This window comes from Alosa sapidissima, chromosome 1 (genome assembly GCF_018492685.1).
Source record: "Alosa sapidissima isolate fAloSap1 chromosome 1, fAloSap1.pri, whole genome shotgun sequence".
Taxonomy (NCBI): Eukaryota; Metazoa; Chordata; class Actinopteri; order Clupeiformes; family Clupeidae; genus Alosa; species Alosa sapidissima.
The window spans coordinates 29977569-29997555 of record NC_055957.1 but is presented as its reverse complement, the minus strand read 5'-3'; the positions used below and the strand labels follow the sequence as shown (position 1 = coordinate 29997555).

Here is a 19987-nt window from a genome sequence, read left to right as displayed (position 1 = left end):
GAAAGTTTGTACACAATGTATACACTCTATACACAATGGCACAATAGTAAAACAAAACAAAAGAAACTACTGTACAGTACATTTCAATTTCATTTGTTTCTTTCATTCTCACTTTCCACACAGACTTCCTCTTCCACTTCCTCCAGACTGTACACTGCAAATTTTCTCATGTATTTAAACTTGCATTCTAATATTTAATTTGACCAAACTTCAAAGTGAAAGCCAAACTTTCCTTTCCAATTTCTTCACGATATCACAACTGCAACTTACTGCTTTAATGTACTGTTGTGATACATTACACATTATGTTCTACATTAAGAACACAATTCTACCACCCTCAGTTCTGAAAGGACATTACTGGAGTAAGAGGTCACTCAGAGGATTATACATAGCATGTCCAAATCAAACACATTCTGCTTCATTTGGAACAGCACTGCTAGGTGCTATGGGTAGCCAAACTCCACTAATCAACACAAGGGTAGTAAAATGCCCTTCTATTGTAAGCCTCTCTGTAATGCACTTATTTATTAAAAGAGTGGATCTGGATTTTTGGTCTAAGATGTAAGGTCTACACAGGTATCAAATTGTAGATCAGTCAGTAGACAGAAGCCTATAGAGTTGATGTGCTGGGTTGTCAGTTTGCAGGTGCTGTGGAGTGGACTGGTGTTGTGTGATGTTGTGTTGTGTGGTGAACTGTGCAGTTCTGTTTTTCATGTTCAGTTGAAGCATATCACATTAATTGCATGAAACAAATGTAAGATATTTATATGACAATTATCTAATTGTAATGAGATTTGTGGTGATTTTTAACACACCTTTAAATGGCCTGTAAAATAATATTATTTATCTGAGCAGTCTAACAACATATTATTTGGTCAGGTCTGCTTGTATTTCTACATGGCATTGTACAGGCTGGTATATGATGGTGATGTTTGGTTGTGTGTCTAGGGGATTGGGGTGGGCATAGGGGTGGTCGGGACTTCCAACTCTCCCCATGAGTAGGTCCCTTTGATTAGTGGCATAAACTCTCTGAAGAGTGGCAGCTCGCATGAATCGGGATAGAGCAGGAAGCCGGAGAAGGTGCTGCTGGACTCTGAGCTTGAGTACATGCCATTGGTGTTTATGTCCTTGACTTGCAGCCACACCATATCTCCCGAAGTCAGGTGTAGCATCACCTGCTGAGCGGCAGTGCCCAAGTCAGTGGGTTCGGTGGACTTCACAATAGGCCGGAAGTTATGGAAGAGACCGACCTTCAGCACTTTGCCAAAGACCTGCAGGTTGTAGCTGAAGACATAGGTGCCATTTGTGGGAGCTATGTAGATCCCCACTGTGGGGTCGTAATTCCCTGGGTAGTTGTAGATGACCTGGGCGAAGACCACCGGCATGTCAGGTGGTGGGTAGTTTCTGATCAGAGCTGCTGAGAAAGCTGATCGGAAGACTGGCGTGCACGGACCGGGCACTCCGGTCATGCCAATGTCACCCTTATCCCCCTTCTTGCCATCGCTCCCTGAGACACCTGGAGGACCCATCGTGCCCTTGTCACCCTTGGTCCCGGCCGTACCAGGCAGTCCATCAGCTCCGTCTGCCCCGTCTGTGCAGTTGCACTCACCCTTCGCCCCCTGGTCTCCCTTAAGCCCCTCAGCCCCGGGGACCCCTGGCAGCCCCGCGTCACCTGGGTCCCCCTTCAGTCCTTTTAGACCCTGTGGGCCCGCCATCCCAGGAAGGCCCCTGGCCCCTACGCTGCCGGGAAGTCCCGCCTCTCCCGGTGGGCCTGGGATGGAATCGCAGCTTGCTGGACAGACGCCTGTGTCACCCTGAGGCCCTTGTGCACCCGGAGGGCCATCTGACCCTTGGTCGCCCTTATCACCTGGAACACAGAGGTGGAGTGAGAGGGACAGGTGAGCAGATAGACACCGTGATATGAGTCATACACTCTAGTGTGTGAGTTTCCAGCTCACCCTTGAAGCCTTGAGATCCTTTGCTGCCAGTGAATCCCACGTCTCCCTTCTCTCCTTTCATGCCCTCATCTCCTTTCTGACCTAACAGAAAGAAAGGAGGTGGCTGAATCATTATAATGCAGACTGAAGAATCGAAAAAGACTCACATTTCCCTCTTCAAAACATATTGTCCTAATGAGAGGCTGTGTTGCCTACCTTTTGGTCCCTGACGACCAACAAATCCTGGTCGACCTCTGAACCCAGTCAAGCCTCGTCTCCCCGGACTTCCAGGTGGCCCTAACGTGAGAGGGACCATATGTTAATGATAAAACTACTGTGCAATACACAACATACAAAGCTCTATATGTGCTGTATACAGATATGTGACAATTCCTCTGGGACTGAAGATGTGAATGGGCGATCAGAAGTGTGAAATAAAATCACAATTTGAACTAATGCAATAAGCAAATCATGAAGGCCTCATTAATTATTCAGCTCACAGTTGATTGTTTTGTTACTTTCTGTAATAAGATGAATGTACAAACATTTTAAAAAGCACCACACACAGCAGTAAAATGAATGTACTACAAAAAAGGTCAATAGAAGTTCCAAAAGAAGTAATATTTCAGTCATTTTTCAATGCATTACATAGTAAATATTGAACTGAAGCTTAACTTTCAAAAATTATATTGCAAATCAAATCGCAATCGCAATCGCAATCGCAATATCTGTCATAAAAATTGCAATTAGCTATTTTTCTCAAATCGACCCGTCCTAATCTGAAATGATAAGAATTGTACTGGAAGAGTGAGTTTTGTGATAGGTGATAAGAATTGTACTGGAAGTGTGAGTTTTGAACTCTGGCGTGTACCTGGTAGACCCCTGTCTCCCCTGTCGCCTTTGGGGCCCATGTTGTTGCCCTTGCACAGTGTACACATGCAGAACCAGGGGACCTCGTTCATAGATGCAGGCACTGGCGCCTCCAGGAGCATCTCACAGTAGGATGTGTCCGGCCCCAACGGCGCCCCGTCCAGTGTCAGGTTACCTGCTCGGCTGTCCTTGGTCATGTTCCACCTTGGTGGAGTGTGGTGGCCAGGCTCGATTGGCATGGGGTCAAATGGCATTGGGTCCATTGGCATGGGGTAGCCACCTGACTGCTTGGCTTGGCCCTCCCATGCCATTGGGTCACCATCAAATGGTTGCATGGGGAAGCCACTAGAATCCATCGTGTAGTCATCCATGGTCATGGAATCACTGTCGGATGGCATTGGGTAGGCATCGGGTGGCATAAAAAAGTTACCGGGTGACGAATGTCCCCGAGGAACGGGTCCTTCTGGAGAGCCGATAGGTGGAGGAGACGGAACATCTGGAAGTCTGTATATCATCCCTGAAGAGACGGGGAGCAAAGAGAAGAGTCCGAACAAAGCCCACATCCTCTGTAGAATGATGAAGAGAGAGAGAGAGAGAGAGAGAGAGAGAGAGAGAGAGAGAGAGAGAGAGAGAGAGAGAGAGAGTTTAGTATGGATTCCTGGGAGCTGAAAAAGGAGGCCTTTACAAACTATGATGACAATAATGAGATTGGAGGGCTAAACTTTGAATCCCTATCAGACACTCTTACTAATTAATCTGAAAGGATTTTCTAGGATGGTGTTCAAGATTTTTATCAGGACATTATTTGACAAAGTTCAAGTAATTGAACCAATAAGTAATTTTGCAAAAAATGTTAGTGAGTTAATACATTCAATTTCCCCCTGCATTTTTACATCAGCTATTTTTCATCAGCCTTCGTACTCTGCTTAAACATTTCTAACAAACTAACAAACATTTCTAACAAACTGCCAGTGTTTGATAAACTAACAAACACTGGCAGAGGAAGTAAACAACCATAGCAAAGATTATGTCTATCATTGCTTTTCCATTATAAAATATGCTTTTATATTCACGGATGAAAGGTTCCAGCAGGCAAATTCATGTGATAAATCACTGATAAGTCAAACCAGTGTTCTGCATGGTGCATTTGTTAAATCGGTCCATGCAATCTATCCTTTCCTTATCAAGCATCACAGTGTTGACAGGTCAGTTGACAACAATGAACCAGAGATCAGTCTTCACAATAACTTCATATCAATCATCCATACAGGGACTAATAAACCAATTACCAAAATTATTGATGATAATTGAATTACTATACAATCTTTCCAGCATTACACAAATCAAACCAGAACACACTGCCTGTCAGTTGTGTCAATCAAACCCATGATTGGTAGGTGATTCTGAATCTCACTTACTGTCGCAATGGAGCTGTGAGCCATCATCGAGATGAAATGTGAAGTGAAGCACAGGACAAAATCATTGATGAATTTATAAGCTCCACCTGACAATGTCAAAAAAGAAGGGGAAAAAAACATGTTTGCAACCTGACCATCTCTATGTAGGTCCGAACACAATGTGGATGGGACGGGTATGATATCACATTGTGCCTGACACAGAATAACAAAGGCAGTCTAGTAAGGTGATCTCAATAGCATTGACCAAATCATTGAAAATAAAAGCTAAGAATTAAAGTCCTATCCCTCCTTCGGCCTCCTCCTAGAGTGCTGATATGTATGTAGATAAAGGCCTCAGACTGGAAGTGAATCCTGTGGAGATGGACAGTGTTGTAGTTGTACTCTGGAGAAAACAATCCCTGCTGAGTGGCCTACTTAGGCTCATGTGTTTGTCCCAGACAGGACCCGGTATGAAATAGGCTGCCAACACCCTGCTATGTGGCCCTCACCTCGCCACCATTGCTCCGCTTGTTTGCTAAGGGTCACCAGGTCTGTTGTAGAGCCCTCAAGGATTGTCATATATCTTGATTTTAGTTTAAACACCTGTGACTCCTCATGTCAAATGCAAGTGATGCTAATCCTTTAGTACTTAAATCAAGAAACATTACTGCGCCTGAAGTTATCAGGGACTTTCAAAGCAACTACATCTTATTATCTATTTTCAAATCTTAAACGGCCTGGCACCCATCTGAATTCATTCTCAGTGTCTGACAACTTTAAGCCTTGAATTTACATCTTACAGAATTCCCACCTCTAATTCCCAGGGCCCCTGTCAGAGACCTCTCAGATTAGCCACCCCTTTAGAGGCCTGATCCACGAGGGACCTGCGGCACGTCAGTTACCAAGAAGCACAGAAGTTATCCTGGAACTGGCAAAGCTCTGTTGTTACCAAACCCTCACCGACTAACCCCTGACCAATTCAGCCAAAACTGCTGAGGGCCCATGGGCACGGGACCGCCTTTCCTGACGGCCAGGCCTGCCTTACGCTCTCTGCCCCCATCTGTGCAACCTGAGTCTGCACTTTTCATCCGCCCTGACAATGGAATCAAACAGGAGACACCCGAGCCCACACAACAGAGCGAGAGCCCAGCCCTAATGAGTGTCCTCGTTTCCACACCCGCAGACAAATGGAGACAAGTCCTCAAGTGGCACGTCTCATCCTGTTCCCCTGTTCCTCCGCTGCTTCTTTGTGTGCTCCCTCATCCCTCCACTGAAGGGAGATGGAGGAGTAAGTACATGCCCTGCGTACCAGCTTTTCTATCCTAGTGTTTACTGGGGTCTCCAGATGAATAGACGTTTAAATTTGAGCAGGCCGGGTGATTTATGTTACATTGTGACAACCCTGTCTCCTTTAAAAGAACAAGCAGCCGCTCTTGTTTCCACACAACAGGATGAGTTAATGCTTTCTGAGAGGACAGAGTCAGTGGAAGATTAAATGTCCTTCCTTTGTCCTCTGAATAACTAAGCACCACTTAAAAATGTTACTAAGTTGGAATAATTGGTGGTCCAGTGTGGTTGTACTTTGCCTCTCTTTCTAGGTGTTTCCATGAGTCTAAAGCTAAAAAAAAAACAAAGGGGCCCAACAAAGTCACAGTAAGAGGAAGCCATACAAGGGGAGACCTTGAACTTGGCCAGTGGTCAGTCTAGGAGAGTAGAATAATGATGAAAAGAGGGCTTAGGGTATGTAAGAGGGTGAGAACAACAGCATAGCAGAAGCAGATGTGTTATGGACAACTGGAGGGCCTCCATCAACTTTATTTCATAGGACAACATAAAGTGAAGCCAGATACACCACAGGATGTCATCTGAAATGAAGAGACATTTGCCAGTCAAAGACCCATGTCAGGAATACCATAATGAGGAAAATATTTTACAGAATATAAATCAGAGTTACCTGTTCGGTATTCAAGAAATTCTGTTCGTATTTTCTTTATGAAAAACATAAAGACTTTGAAAAGTGGCAATTTCTCAAACATTCCCTGCAATGTAGGTGATATTACTTTTGTTTTTAGTGCAAATGCCAATACTTTTGTATCCCTAGTTTTCTATTGTTAATTTGACTTTATGTTTTTATGTTTTCACTACGGGGTGTGTTCACTGAATTGTTTTTAAAGCTAAACCAACAGTACAATCTCGGCAGATTTTTTAAGACAACTGCAATGAACAACAAGGGGGAGAAAACCAAGCAAACTATGGGTGACTGCGCGTGAAATTGTGAAACACCTTTATCAGGACATGGTGTTTAGTCTGACATTTATTCTATTTTTGTTAATTATTTAATTAACTACTCTATTAATCAGTTTGCTGCATTTTAGTATCCTAATGATCAGTGTCAAAGGAGGTTAGATGATTTCTCTAGGTGACATTTGATTAATTTGGATAACTGTCAATATTTTACAAACTGCATTTGTTCAGGGGCCTCAACGTGAGTGGGGGTTTGCACATTACGAGAACAGGAGCAGACAGACTGTGGACTTTAAGTCAACATCTGAAGTTAGTCATTAACGCTGTTTAAACATCACATCTGTCATCCACAACCTTCCTTTATTCTCAAAATGTAAGTAGAAAGATACTTCTGCCATATAAATTATATTTTTGACTTGCCAATAGTGAGTGACTAAGTATAATTCTGGTTTGATGTACTGGTCTTCTGGAATCAGGTTCGCTGTAACTGTTGTTATATGAACGTTGCAGTGTTTGTTGCAATTTCACAGACTAATGTTATGTGGATTAGATTGATACGCAGCTCAGCTGAGGCAAGGTACTGGATAGTCCACCTTCATACCACTTGCACGCTCTGCATCTAGTGCCCGGCAATAAACTCAGTAACCTGGTAAGATCAACAGTTTTTTTAACAGTCAATTTTGAGGGATGATCTTTAAAACAGTAATAAACGTTTGTATTGAATGTATGTCCATCACAAAATGTTGACTAGGAATAGACTAAAGTGTGTTGACAAATGCTCTGATGTGTTTGGAATCTGATGTGTATACAGGCTCTGTAGCCATCATGTGGCGACCCTTGCTCTGCTTGTGTCTTCTTGTGCTGTGGTCTGTGAGTGCGTATAGCAGATCAGGTAAGCCAGGAATTATGTAGGGTTTATCTACAAGTGCATTATTGTGGAGGGGGGGGGGGGTCCTATCATCATCTATCGTTAGACATGGCAGAGATGCTTATATGCTAATGTGTGCTGAAATTTCTAAACAATCAAATAGTATCTATCTGCTGCTCATTTCTCACGGAGTCTTTGAAATAGTCTTTTACAGTGGACCACAGGCACATTCACTTCTGCGCTCCAAACGGGCTAATAGCGTGTTCGAGGAGCTCAGACCACCATCGAAAGAACGTGAATGTGTCGAAGAGATCTGTGACTTTGAGGAGGCCAGAGAGATCTTCCTGACCCGAGAGGCAACGGTGTGTTCATCTGTACAGAAATAGCCATTATTCATTGGTAGTGAGCAGCCCAAGATCAGAGAGAACAACTGCTTGCTTTTCCTTTATTGGCTATTTGGCAAAACAACAGAATCTGGAGGTAGAGCCAGTGTGTGAATTCAGCTGACTCAGTGCAGTGACATGATGCCTTTTTACTTTGCACATGCAAGTATTGCTTTTCCACACACAACTACTTCAAACCACTTTAACCAACGGTTAAAAGAGGCTCCAAAACAGTAGCACTTCCTCAAGTATAGTAGTACTTCTACTCTCTGTCCTTTAAATATGTATCCAAATGCTGCCATTCCTTCTCATTCAAATCATGTGGCCATAATAGAAATATCTCTTTTCAGCTGGAGTTTTGGACTGTATACACAGGTTGGTAAAGTCTTTGTATTTACTGAAATATACATAGGCACCACACTGGCTCTGTATTTTGCAAGTCTTCTTGTCTGTTTTCAGATGGCAACCAGTGTGAGCCCAATCCATGCATCAATGGAACATGCATGGACAAGTTCCAGTCCTTTGAATGCCTCTGTCATCCTGGTTATGAGGGGAGATACTGTAATCAGCGTAAGCTACATGGTCATAGATTTATCTTGTGGCTGTCTGATCTTCAATGAGTGTTGCCGAACATACATGACTTACATCTGAACTACCCTGTTTTAGCCAGCACAGCCTCTAACTGCTCTCTGAAAAATGGCGATTGTGACCATGAGTGTAATTTGAGGTCTGATGGCCTGGTCCGCACTTGTAGCTGTCTCCCAGGATTCAGTCTTCATGAAAATTCCAGAACCTGTAGTCCTATCAGTAAGCCTATCTCCTCATGTCCCTGCATGATTTTAGTTCCTGCCTATTATACCACAACAACGTCAGGCATATTTCCCTCTCTCTCTGTCTCCCTGTCTTGTACATATTTTGTGTTTCATAGATAACCATGCCTGCGGAAGGATTTTGATACACAAGTCCGCATTCAATACAGGGCCTATGGAAGGAATAATGCCATGGGTAACCGGAGGAGAAGCGGGCATGAGGGGAGAGAGTCCCTGGCAGGTACAGCACTGTCTAGTCCTGACCTCCCAATCAATCAAATATAGCATACTATAGCTATAACAACTATACCAAAAGGGCTATTGAGAGCAGCAGTCTGTGAAATTGATGGGAATTATGATTTTTTTTTGCTTTACATGGTTGTCACACTTGATGTTTTGTCACATCCATTCCCATGTCATAGGCTCTTTTACTCAGTTCGTCTGGGAAATTTCACTGTGGGGGAGTTCTAATAGACAAGAGCTGGGTCCTCACTGCCGCTCATTGTCTGGAACACCATACTCGCTTCAGTGTCAGATTAGGTATGATGACCTTCTTGACCATTCCTCCTCACAATGTTGCTGTTACCTTCCTTTCCCATCACCATTGCCCATCCCTCCTTGGCTGTAGTCACTTTGTGAGTGTGAGTGCGACTGTGTTTGTGGAATTACTCTGTCAGCTGAAGGACTGACTGCCTGGTGTGTCCACAGGTGACTATGTGCGCAGCAAGAAGGAGGATTCAGAGGTCACTGTGCCGGTGGCAGACATTATTCCACATCCGAATTACGACCGCATATCAGTAGATAATGACATTGGACTACTGCGCCTGGCAGAACCAGTGAAATACTCCACCTACATCCTACCAGCCTGCTTGCCGAGTCGAGGGCTAGCTGAAGGGGTGCTTCACCGCAACGGTACAGTCACCATTGTAACAGGCTGGGGAAAGGTGAACGAGACAGACTGGCGTTACAGTAAGGCCCTCAACTTCATCAAAATCCCACTGGTGGACCACGCCTTATGCCAGCAAACGATGATAAACAATGTGAGCGAAAACGTGCTCTGTGCCGGTGTGTTGGGCGAAATACAGGACGCCTGTGAGGGGGACAGCGGTGGGCCAATGATGGTGGAGTATCGCAAGACCTGGTTTCTGATTGGTTTGGTGTCTTGGGGGGAAGGCTGTGGTCACAAAGACAAACTTGGCATTTACACTAAAGTATCTAACTACATAAAGTGGATAGATAGAGTTCGTGCAAAGTATGAGTAGGCATGCTTCACATCTCTTGCTGTCATCAGAAACAGCATAAAATGTAATAAAAATAAGAGTCCCATTATTGAAAGAGATTTGGTTTTGGTATATGTTTTTAATGACAATAGCCCTTAATGGCTTGTGTTATCCAGCTTTATGTATCTGCTGTTGACCATTTCTATAAACAATATGGCAAACATCTGAAGTGGGACTGCAGAGCTAAAAAGAGTTATTGAATGTAACTAAAACATGTAAAGAAATTTCAGTTGTAAGTAATGACTTATTGACTATTTAAATGTAAACATTCCGTAATCAACCCAGTAATTTTGTAGCCTGGCCACGCCAACCTAGATCTCCTTTTAGGGAGATACTGGTCTGGAACAACATAGTTTACTAACGTTTCCATTGGTCGGCAGATGATCTGCCCAATTGGCGAGGAGAGGGGATGATGCTATAGTTTCTAAATCGAAAGTGGCTGTGGTAAATGGTAGTAGTAGCAACGTCTACAAACATCAAAAATTTCAGTCAGAAGAATGTGTAGCCTACTTTTATTTACAACAAAGGTATGCCCACATACATTGTTTCCTGAGGGCCAATGCTATTTATTATCAGTTTGTAAAGTTCAGGCTAGGTAGGAAATAACACTGTGAATCCCTGATCAATGTGATTGGTTAGGCTGGACCAAGGATTTCAAAATTAAGCTATATATATGCCCATCATCATGCTAGTGATGGAAAGGTCTCCCAATGAGTGTGAGTGACCAGACTCTATAACCAGACACAAAGTCCAGACTAGTAATTTTGTCTGGGTTTAAAACTTTTGTTTCAATACAGGTGAATACCTAAAAAGTTGCAACAAAAGCTATAATGGGATTACATAAACCGCTAGGTTCCACTTAATTTATACTGTGATGACTGTCACCTCCATGGAAGCAGTCACTCAGCAGACAGTTGGAGGTAGTGCTTGGGTTTTATGCATTTGCATTGGTGTGAAATTCATTAAAAAAAATGCCCTACCGTCCTACCAAATAAAAACAAATTGTGATAGTCATCAGCATGTACATTAACAATGATTGTACAAGCATGTACAAGGTTTGGTGTAAAGTCCAACAGGTACAGTAAGTATTTTAAATAAGGATAGTTTGGTGGTTTTCGAGAGGTCTTACTGGGTGTGACAACCAGGGATGTAGTGGTAAAATAAGAGGTGGGTAAACTATGTGGCAAGGTGGACTGCGCCATGCGGTATCAGATTTTTAGAAAAGCCATTCAGAACATGTTTGATGATGGTGAAGGTTCTTGTCCAATGTTTATAACAATACAAGTGGTATTAAGTGGTTCCTAGAGAGTTGATTGTGGATAATACAGTGTGATTTTTAAATGTTAACAGTTGTAATTGGTGAATAAACTATTTTGAGAGGTGGATAAACTCTAATAAGAGATGGATAAACTCTATTTCTGAAATTTCAGAGGGGTAAACTAAATAGACAGACTGACAGACTAAATCAGGATGGAGGGATTCAAACTAAATCAGGATGGAGAGAGACAGATTAGGGGCAGCCGTGGCCTACTGGTTAACACTCCGGACTTGTAACCAGAGGGTTGCCGGTTTGAACCCCGACCTGTAGAAAGCAGCTGAAGTGCCCTTGAGCAAGGCACCTAACCCCTCGCTGCTCCCCGAGCGCCGCTGTTGTAGCAGGCAGCTCACTGCGCTGTGTGTGCTTCACCTCGCTGAGTGTGTTTCACTAATTCACAGATTGGGATAAATGCAGAGACCAGATTTCCCTCACGGGATCAAAAGAGTACTTATACTTACTAAATCAGGATAGAAGGAGACAGACTAAATCAGGATAGAAGGAGACAGACTAAATCAGGATGGAGGGAGACAGACTAAATCAGGATGGAGGGTGGATGAGGGGGTTGCTGTCCTCTGACCTCCTGGTTTTATTTCCTGCTCATATTTCTCCAGCTGGGTCCAGAAACCTGGGTTTGGCTCCACCACTGAAAGGGCATTTTTCACATAATCATGGGGGAGAAAGATGGCATTATACTGTACAAGCCAGATACCTCCACAAACAAACACAGCAAATTGTGGTGGTCTTGGACGGAGTTGGGGTATAAAATTAAACAAATACATTGCCTGAGACACATTCAACAAGACCAAGTGTATTTTGAGAGATGCTGTGAACATTGCGGTGAATCTGATCTACAAAACAGCACCCTTCCTACCTGAAAGGCCTCTGTTAAGGACAGGCCCTGTTGCTTCATTAGGTATGCCACACAGATGGTTGCCGAGCGACTGCGGCCATTCTTACAGTACGCAACGCTGTGTCCACCCCGTATGGCTTCTTTGGCTATGGCATCCGCACATTGATCAAAGTGCTGGTAGAGGTCCTCGTTAGGGTCAACGTAGACAGGGATCTGGAGCGTGATGACGCGACCAGTGGGGGAGGGCTGCTGCTTAGACACGTTGATGCAGAGAGTGACTGCCTCCTGCTGGATTAACTCAGGACTGCATGCTGATCGTGCGTTGCTGATGAACAGGGAGTCTGTGACCTTACACAGCTGCAGCATCTCTCACACTGAATATGAGTCACAAAATCATGAAAGAACAACAATCACAGTCAGACTGTGGACTTTAAGTCAACATCTGAAGTTAGTCATTAACACTGTTTAAACATCACATCTGTCATCCACAACCATCCTTTATTTTCAAAATGTAAGTAGAAAGATACTTCTGCCATTTACATTTTATTTTGGACTTGCCAATAGTGAGTCACTAAGTATCATTTATTCTGGTTTGATGTACTGGTCTTCTGGAATCAGGTTCACTATAACTGTTGTTATATGAACGTTGCAGTGTTGTTTACAATTTCATGGACTAATGTTATGTGGATTAGATTGATACGCAGCTCAGCGGAGGCAAGGTACTGGATAATCCACCTTCATACCACTGGCACGCTCTGCATCTAGTGCCCGGCAATAAACTCAGTAACTTGGTAAGATCAACAGTTTTTTTAACAGTCAACTGATGACAGTTCGAAATGTAATTCACAGAATTTCGAGAGATGATCTTTGAAACAGTGAGACACGTTTGTATTGAATGTATGTCCATTATAAAATGTTGACTATGAATAGACTAAAGTGTGTTGACAAATGCTCTGATGTGTTCAGAGTGCTCTGTAGCCATCATGTGGCGACCCTCGCTCTGCTTGTGTCTTCTTGTGCTGTGGTCTGTGAGTGCGTATAGCAGATCAGGTAAGCCAGGAATTATGAAGGGTTTATCTACAAGTGCATTATTGTGGAGGGGGGGGGGGGGGGGGGTCCTATCAACATCTATCGTTTGACATGGTAGAGATGCTTATATGAATGTGTGCTGACATTTCTAAACAATCAAATAGTATCTATCTACTGCTCATTCTCACAGAGTCTTTAAAATAGTCTTTTACAGTGGACCACAGGCACATTCACTTCTGCGCTCCAAACGGGCTAATAGCGTGTTCGAGGAGCTCAGACCACCATCGAAAGAACGTGAATGTGTCGAAGAGATCTGTGACTTTGAGGAGGCCAGAGAGATCTTCCAGACCCTAGAGGCAACGGTGTGTTCATCTGTACAGAAATAGCCATTATTCATTGGTAGTGAGCAGCCCAAGATCAGAGAGAACAACTGCTTGCTTTTCCTTTATTGGCTATTTGGCACAACAACAGAATCTGGAGGTAGAGTCAGTGTGTGAATTCAGCTGACTCAGTGCAGTGACATGATGCCTATTTACTTGCCTTTCCACATGCAACTTAAACCACTTTAACCAACGGTTAAAAGAGGCTCCAAAACAGTAGCACTTCCTCAAGTATAGTGGTACTTCTACTCTCTGTCCTTGAACATGTATCCAAATGCTGCCATTCCTTCTCATTCAAATCATGTGGTCATAATAGAAATCTCCCTTTTCAGCTGGAGTTTTGGACTGTGTATAAAGGTTGGTAAAGTCTTTGTATTTACTGAAATATATGTAGGCACTAGGCACTGCACTGGCTCAGTAGTTTTACAAGACTTCTTGTCTTTTTTCAGATGGCAACCAGTGTGAGCCCAATCCATGCATCAATGGAACATGCATGGACAAGTTCCAGTCCTTTGAATGCCTCTGTCATCCTGGTTATGAGGGGAGATACTGTAATCAGCGTAAGCTACATGGTCATAGATTTATCTTGTAGCTGTCTGATCTTCAATGAGTGTTGCCGAACATACATGACTTACATCTGAACTACCCTGTTTTAGCCAGCACAGCCTCTAACTGCTCTCTGAAAAATGGCGATTGTGACCATGAGTGTAATTTGAGGTCTGATGGCTTGGTCCGCACTTGTAGCTGTCTCCCAGGATTCAGTCTTCATGAAAATTTCAGAACCTGTAGTCCTATCAGTAAGCCTATCTCCTCATGTCCCTGCATGATTTTAGTTCCTGCCTATTATACCACAACAACGTCAGGCATATTCTCCCTCTCTCTCTGTCTCCCTGTCTTGTACATATTTTGTGTTTCATAGATAACCATGCCTGCGGAAGGATTTTGATACACAAGTCCGCATTCAATACAGGGCCTATGGAAGGATTGATGCCATGGGTAACCGGAGGAGAAGTGGGCATGAAGGGAGAGAGTCCCTGGCAGGTACAGCACTGTCTAGTCCTGACCTCCCAATCAATCAAATATAGCATACTATAGCTATAACAACTAGACCAAAAATGGCTATTGATGGGAATGTATTTTTTTTGCTTTACACGGTCGTCACACTTGTCACATCCATTCCCATGTCATAGGCTCTTTTACTCAGTTCTGGGAGATTCAACTGTGGGGGAGTTCTAATAGACAAGAGCTGGGTCCTCACTGCTGCTCATTGTCTGGAACACCTTACTCGTATCAGTGTCAGATTAGGTATGATGACCTTCTTGACCATTCCTCCTCCTGTGAGTGTGAGTGCGACTGTGTTTGTGGAATTACTCTCTCAGCTGAAGGTCTGACTGCCTGGTGTGTCCACAGGTGACTATGTGCGCAGCAAGAAGGAGGATTCAGAGGTCACTGTGCAGGTGGCAGACATTATTCCACATCCGAATTACGACAGCAAAACAATGGACAATGACATTGGACTACTGCGCCTGGCAGAACCAGTGAAATACTCCACCTACATCCTACCAGCCTGCTTGCCGAGTCGAGGGCTAGCTGAAGGGGTGCTACACCGCAACGGTACAGTGACCATTGTGACAGGCTGGGGAAAGGTGAACGAGACATACTGTCATTACAGTAAGGCCCTCAACTTCATCGAAATCCCACTGGTGGACCACGCCTTATGCCAGCAAACGACGATGAGCAAGGTGACCGAGAACATGCTGTGTGCCGGTGTGTTGGGCGAAATACAGGACGCCTGTGAGGGGGACAGTGGTGGGCCAATGATGGTGGAGTATCGCAAGACCTGGTTTCTGATTGGTTTGGTGTCTTGGGGGGAAGGCTGTGGTCACAAAGACAAACTGGGCTTCTACACTAAAGTATCTAACTACCTAGAGTGGATAGATAGAGTTCGTGAAAAGTATGAGTAGGCACTTCTCTACCACTTCTCTTGCTGCCATCAGAAATAACAAAAAATGTATTAAAAACTAGATGTACCGCAGAGTGGTACAAAATATGATCGCCACCCAGTCCTGCACATTCTCTCCACAAAAATAAATCACGCTTGTCAATTCGTTTCCATCTCCTACTCCATTCCCTACTTTTGTGTATGTAAATGAGTGTGCAGACAGTAGTGTGTTTGTTTTATGTGTGCTTCTGTGTGTGTGTGTGTATGTGTGTGTGGGTTCGCTAACTTCGCTTGTGAGTGTGTGTGGGTGTGTATGTGTGTGTATGAGTGTATGTGTGCCTGCTTGCCTGCATGTGTGTGTCTTTTTACGTCTGTGCGTGTGTTTATGTGTACGTGTGTGTGTGTGCGTGCATGTACTGTAGGTGTGTATATGTGTGTGCGTGTGCCTGAATGCGTGTGTGTGTTTATGTGTGTGTGTGTGTGTGTGTGTGTGCATACGTGCATGTAGGTGTGTGTGTGTGTGTGCGTGTGTTTATGTGTGTGTGTGTGCGGTGCGTGTATGCCTCTGTGTGTGCATGCCTGCGTGTGACGTAGCACCCTGCCCCGTTGGCGTCACTGTAAAGCCCATTCAGTAAGCAAATAAACGGTCTTGCTCAAACCACCACCAAATAACGTAATTTTGCTCTCAATCAAAAGTTTGCTATTGTTAACTACTGTAAATAGACCCTAGGTTGTTTTTGCTCCATTTTTTTCCTCCGAGTTACACTTTAATGGCTTTTGTTATCATCCAGCTTCATGTATCTGCTTTTGACCATTTTAACAATGGAAGGACCTGTTGAATATAAACTTTCCTCAATCAACCCGGTAATTTTGTAGCCTGACCCTGCCCATCTGGATCTCCTTTCAGGGAGATACTGGTCTGGAACATCATAGTTCACTACCTGCTCAATCAGCAATTAGAGCTAGGATGATGCTATAGTTTTGAAATCGAACGTGGCTGTGGTACTATAGTAGCAACGCCTGTCAATATCAAAAATTGAAGTCAGAAGAATGTGTACATTTATTTACAGCAAAGGTAGGCCCACATAAATGACATTGTTTCCTGAGTGGCAATGCTATTTATTGTCAGTTTGTAAAGCTCAGGCGAAGTAGGAAATAATCCCTGAGATTGGTTAGGATGGACCAAGGATTTCAAAATTAAGCTGTCTATGCCCATCACCATGTTAGTATTGGCAAGGTTTCTCAATCATGAGCGACCAGACTGTATTCACAAAGTCAATGAGTACTAATTCTGTCTAAATGTGAAAACTTATATACACATACAGGCGAATAAATAACATGCAACAAAAGATAATGACATAACCAGGATGTTGGAAGTATTTTCTGGGAGGGGGTGCGGATGTTGTCAGTGAGGGTCCGGGGGAAATTTTTTAAATTCTGACTGCTAAACACACCATTTCAACACAGTTTTCGGAATAGAAATACCAACAGAGAAAGCAGCGCCCGTCTTCTGTCTGACTAAAGGGGGGTTCACATTGTACGCTCAAGCGGCGGCCTGCGCTATGAAACTCATAATTGTCAATGGCTTGCGCGTGCAAGAACTGGCCAAATAAATACAAACAATTAACAGAACATTACATAAAATTATAAACAAAAACAAACTAAAAAATTATGCCAGACGGAGCAGTGTGTCTCGTCAGCATCCCTGTAAGCTAGCAACCCAGGAGGCCCTAACCTTGCAGAAAGCATGCTCTGAGAACAGAAGACAACATGTCCAGTGTAGCCATGGGTCTGTCTACACAGAAAATGACAAATGTGTTGGTTGCGTTTAGGAGGTGCACACCCACTTCCAACGTCACTGTGACATAATTAATAAAGTAGCCTAGGTTACGGGTAGGCCTACGCAGGTGAGACACGCCGCTCTGTCTGGCATCATTTTATGTAATGTTATGTTCATTTTTTGTATTGATTTGTGTAGTTAAATGTATTCTCCCTTTATTTATGTTATTTTTGATAGTTTTTGAGTTACTCTTTTTACTGCTTACTAGTCGGCTGATGCCGTTAACTTGCCATGGCTAGCTTTTGACCTGGGCCTCTGACATCCTTCCATCCATCCGTGAGCGGTGCTGCACTTCACTGTCTGGTCAAGGGGATTTCTCGGGACAGCCGGACCTACTCTGCGAAAGATCTGCCGCGACCACCGAGCTGTTTGGAGTCTGGACTGAGTAGATGTTAACGTTAAAGAACTCTGCCATCTCATGGAGCAACAAACTGTCGCTGTCAAAAGTCCACCAAGTTGCTGATCTGCAAGATCGCCCACGACATCAGGCTGTCATGCTTCCAGTGCTCTCTACTGCCAGTAGAAGCCTAGGCCTAACGTTAACGTAAAATCCTCTGGATTGGGCTGTTATATAGACACAGCTGTATGCCATCATCATTGCCCTTGGACATTTTTCAACCAATTGGACTGAGTTGGACTAAGTTAACACAGACTTTTCGTTTTTTCGTATTTATTTATTTTATTATTAGTTAATCTTTGTTTGTTGTCTGTCTTAAGTGTCTTGGGTACACTCCATCCGACATCTTTTGTCTTGTGTGTCATTTGTTATTTTGTAAATTTTTCTGTTTATGTCTTATTGTAGGTACGTTGGCGACTACGCCACTCCGTCCGGCATCTTTTGTCTAATGTGTCAATGTTTTCTGTGTGGGGCACTTTTGAGTTGCACTCTGTGCATGTGAAATGTGCTATACAAATAAAACTGACTTGACTTGACTTGACTTGACTTGACATAATGAAAACAGACCGCTAGATTCCACTGAATTTATGCTGTGATGAGTGTCTCCTCCATGGAAGCAGTCGCTCAGCAGACAGTTGGAGAAAGCGCATGGGTTTATGCATTTGCACTGGTCTGAAATTCATACAAAAGTTATAATTATTTATAACCCTCTCCCTAATAAAAAGTTGTGTCATCAGCAGGTACATTAACAATTATTGTACAAGCAGAAAAGGTTTGGTGTAAAGTCCAACAGGTAAGTAAAATCAGGATGGAGGGAGACAGACTAAATCAGGATGGAGGGTGGATGAGGGGGTTGCTGTCCTCTGACCTCCTGGTTTTCAGTTCCTGCTCATATTTCTCCAGCTGGGTCCAGAAACCTGGGTTTGGCTCCACCACTGAACGGGCATTTTTCACAGTCTATAATCATAAGTGGGAGAAACACTGCATAATACAAGCCAGATACCTCCAAACACAGCAAATTGTAGTGGTGTTGGACAGTGTTGGGTATAGAATTAAGCAAATACATTGCATTAGACACATTCAACAAGACCATGTGTATTTTGAGAGATGCTGTGAACATTGCAGTGAATCTGATCTACAAAACAGCACCCTTCCTACCTGAAAGGCCTCTGTTAAGGACAGGCCCTGTTGCTTCATTAGGTATGCCACACAGATGGTTGCCGAGCGACTGCGGCCATTCTTACAGTACACAACGCTGTGTCCACCCCGTATGGCTTCTTTGGTTATGGCATCCGCACATTGATCAAAGTGCTGGTAGAGGTCCTCGTTGGGGTCATCGTAGACAGGGATCCGGAGCGTGCTGACCCGACCAGTGGGGAAGGGCTGCTGCTTAGACACGTTGATGCAGAGAGTGACTGCCTCCTGCTGGATTAACTCAGGACTGCATGCTGATCGTGCGTTGCTGATGAACAGGGAGTCTGTGACTTTACACAGCTGCAGCATCTCTCTCTCCCCCTCTTTCTCACTGAATTTGGGTCACAAAATCATGAAATACCAGAAATCACAGTAATTTAAACTGATGTCTTTTTTCTCATATGTCCTCTCTCTCTCTCTCTCTCTCTCTCTCTCTCTCTCTCTCTCTCTCTCTCTCCCCCCCCCTCCATGTATCTCAAACATATATGAGCATTACAATACTTTTCTGAACTGCTTCCTATCACTTTCAAAAACAGAAACTGATGAGCAACTGATAAATACATACTAGATAAATACATACATAGAGCTCTTCTCCATGGCTTCACGGCAGGCTGTATTTACAGCAAAGGCTTAGTGCATACCGGTAGTCTACACAGAGGCTCCTTCTGGGTCCTAATGCTCATTCTTGGGTGTTTGGTGTTGCATTAGTGTGAGCACACTATCACTCTAGCCATATTGGCCTAGTCTACACTGAATGACGAGGAGGTGACACATTGTGTAGGCTCTGCCTGCCTATACAAACCATGAGGAGGAGCACACAACACTGACACTGGAGCACACAATAACAACCATGAATCAATGTAAGGTGTTAGTGAGTCAAAATGGGAGACAAATCAAATTAGTTGTGTAAATGTGAAAACATCTGACCTGATATGTCAACTTCTCTATTTGTTCAAGGGGAAGTGGCATTCTTCTTATCATGGACCCCGCTGCCATTTGTTGTTGCCCACGGAATTCTCTATCTCTGGCTCTAGATCCTCCCACTTCTATTTTAGCCTGCTTCTAACTCCTCCCCTCACATGGCCTGTAAATGCGCACGAGCTTTAAATCATATGACATAGGTTAGGTTGCTGTATTGCAATTTGCAATATAATATTTTATGCAGCTGGTGTGGGAAGCTAAACACTTATTTATTTATTTATTTATTTATTTACTTCATTTTAAACGGTGAATGTATCAGCTGAGGAGG

At 43.6% G+C, this 19987-nt stretch overlaps 5 protein-coding genes across 14 annotated transcripts; 2 read left to right on the top strand and 3 right to left on the bottom strand.

Moving 5' to 3' along the window:
- Positions 1–24: 24 nt before the first annotated feature.
- Positions 25–11696, bottom strand: LOC121714004 (inner ear-specific collagen-like). Of its 3 annotated transcripts, none has more exons than XM_042099126.1 (6): positions 11565–11696; positions 4226–4311; positions 2809–3373; positions 2154–2234; positions 1959–2039; positions 25–1867 (listed from the first exon to the last, which is right to left on the bottom strand). In XM_042099126.1, the coding sequence occupies exons 2-6, from the start codon at positions 4250–4252 to the stop codon at positions 945–947; spliced, it is 1677 nt and encodes a 558-aa protein (XP_041955060.1). In that variant the 5' UTR covers positions 4253–4311; positions 11565–11696; the 3' UTR covers positions 25–944. The 3 variants fall into 3 exon arrangements, with proteins under 3 accessions (XP_041955060.1, XP_041955066.1, XP_041955075.1); XM_042099132.1 differs by having other exon boundaries at positions 11590–11669; XM_042099141.1 differs by lacking the exon at positions 4226–4311 and having other exon boundaries at positions 11590–11659.
- proca (protein C (inactivator of coagulation factors Va and VIIIa), a) lies at positions 6702–9847 on the top strand. 4 transcript variants are annotated; one of them, XM_042099332.1, is made up of 10 exons: positions 6702–6821; positions 6999–7097; positions 7260–7340; positions 7521–7678; positions 8050–8074; positions 8159–8269; positions 8366–8506; positions 8628–8749; positions 8931–9048; positions 9217–9847. In XM_042099332.1, the coding sequence occupies exons 3-10, from the start codon at positions 7274–7276 to the stop codon at positions 9768–9770; spliced, it is 1296 nt and encodes a 431-aa protein (XP_041955266.1). In that variant the 5' UTR covers positions 6702–6821; positions 6999–7097; positions 7260–7273; the 3' UTR covers positions 9771–9847. The 4 variants fall into 4 exon arrangements, with proteins under 4 accessions (XP_041955266.1, XP_041955274.1, XP_041955278.1 ...); XM_042099340.1 differs by having other exon boundaries at positions 6725–6821; positions 6979–7097; XM_042099324.1 differs by lacking the exon at positions 6702–6821 and having other exon boundaries at positions 6875–7097.
- On the bottom strand, positions 11636–18202 carry LOC121714677 (dual specificity phosphatase 28-like). The gene is made up of 3 exons (XM_042099670.1): positions 18112–18202; positions 11978–12330; positions 11636–11749 (listed from the first exon to the last, which is right to left on the bottom strand). Exons 2-3 carry the CDS (start codon positions 12320–12322, stop codon positions 11693–11695), a joined length of 402 nt encoding a protein of 133 aa, XP_041955604.1. The 5' UTR covers positions 12323–12330; positions 18112–18202; the 3' UTR covers positions 11636–11692.
- Positions 12413–15470, top strand: LOC121714147 (vitamin K-dependent protein C-like). Of its 3 annotated transcripts, XM_042099357.1 has the most exons (10): positions 12413–12467; positions 12649–12747; positions 12923–13006; positions 13190–13347; positions 13698–13722; positions 13815–13925; positions 14022–14162; positions 14285–14406; positions 14556–14670; positions 14776–15470. In XM_042099357.1, the coding sequence occupies exons 3-10, from the start codon at positions 12940–12942 to the stop codon at positions 15327–15329; spliced, it is 1293 nt and encodes a 430-aa protein (XP_041955291.1). In that variant the 5' UTR covers positions 12413–12467; positions 12649–12747; positions 12923–12939; the 3' UTR covers positions 15330–15470. The 3 variants fall into 3 exon arrangements, with proteins under 3 accessions (XP_041955291.1, XP_041955298.1, XP_041955285.1); XM_042099351.1 differs by lacking the exon at positions 12413–12467 and having other exon boundaries at positions 12496–12747; XM_042099364.1 differs by lacking the exons at positions 12413–12467; positions 14022–14162 and having other exon boundaries at positions 12491–12747.
- On the bottom strand, positions 17801–19822 carry dusp28 (dual specificity phosphatase 28). 3 transcript variants are annotated; one of them, XM_042099658.1, is made up of 4 exons: positions 19666–19822; positions 18703–19069; positions 18413–18501; positions 17801–18216 (listed from the first exon to the last, which is right to left on the bottom strand). In XM_042099658.1, exons 2-4 carry the CDS (start codon positions 19045–19047, stop codon positions 18114–18116), a joined length of 537 nt encoding a protein of 178 aa, XP_041955592.1. In that variant the 5' UTR covers positions 19048–19069; positions 19666–19822; the 3' UTR covers positions 17801–18113. The 3 variants fall into 3 exon arrangements, with proteins under 3 accessions (XP_041955592.1, XP_041955591.1, XP_041955593.1); XM_042099657.1 differs by lacking the exon at positions 19666–19822 and adding an exon at positions 19319–19624; XM_042099659.1 differs by lacking the exon at positions 19666–19822 and adding an exon at positions 19319–19623 and having other exon boundaries at positions 17801–18501.
- Between the last annotated feature and the right edge of the window lie 165 nt (positions 19823–19987).

Bases quoted from the DNA above. Each gene is read 5' to 3' on its own strand.
- LOC121714004 (XM_042099126.1), bottom strand. From the start codon at position 4,252: ATGATGGCTCACAGCTCCATTGCGACA. The intron at 2,235-2,808 runs GTACACGCCAGA...CTCTCACGTTAG, and splicing joins GGGAGACAGGGGTCTACCAG to GGCCACCTGGAAGTCCGGGG. The intron at 1,868-1,958 runs GTGAGCTGGAAA...TCTGTGTTCCAG, and splicing joins AGGATCTCAAGGCTTCAAGG to GTGATAAGGGCGACCAAGGG.
- proca (XM_042099332.1), top strand. From the start codon at position 7,274: ATGTGGCGACCCTTGCTCTGCTTGTGTCTTCTTGTGCTGTGGTCTGTG. The intron at 7,341-7,520 runs GTAAGCCAGGAA...TCTTTGAAATAG, and splicing joins GAGTGCGTATAGCAGATCAG to TCTTTTACAGTGGACCACAG. The intron at 8,750-8,930 runs GTACAGCACTGT...CCCATGTCATAG, and splicing joins GGGGAGAGAGTCCCTGGCAG to GCTCTTTTACTCAGTTCGTC.
- LOC121714677 (XM_042099670.1), bottom strand. From the start codon at position 12,322: ATGCTGCAGCTGTGTAAGGTCACAGACTCCCTGTTCATCAGCAACGCA. The intron at 11,750-11,977 runs GTAGGAAGGGTG...ATGCCCTTTCAG, and splicing joins CCTTAACAGAGGCCTTTCAG to TGGTGGAGCCAAACCCAGGT.
- LOC121714147 (XM_042099357.1), top strand. From the start codon at position 12,940: ATGTGGCGACCCTCGCTCTGCTTGTGTCTTCTTGTGCTGTGGTCTGTG. The intron at 13,723-13,814 runs GTTGGTAAAGTC...GTCTTTTTTCAG, and splicing joins GTTTTGGACTGTGTATAAAG to ATGGCAACCAGTGTGAGCCC. The intron at 14,671-14,775 runs GTATGATGACCT...GTGTGTCCACAG, and splicing joins TCGTATCAGTGTCAGATTAG to GTGACTATGTGCGCAGCAAG.
- dusp28 (XM_042099657.1), bottom strand. The intron at 18,502-18,702 runs GTAGGAAGGGTG...TTATGATTATAG, and splicing joins CCTTAACAGAGGCCTTTCAG to ACTGTGAAAAATGCCCGTTC. The intron at 18,217-18,412 runs GTCAGAGGACAG...TATGAATTTCAG, and splicing joins CAGGAACTGAAAACCAGGAG to ACCAGTGCAAATGCATAAAC.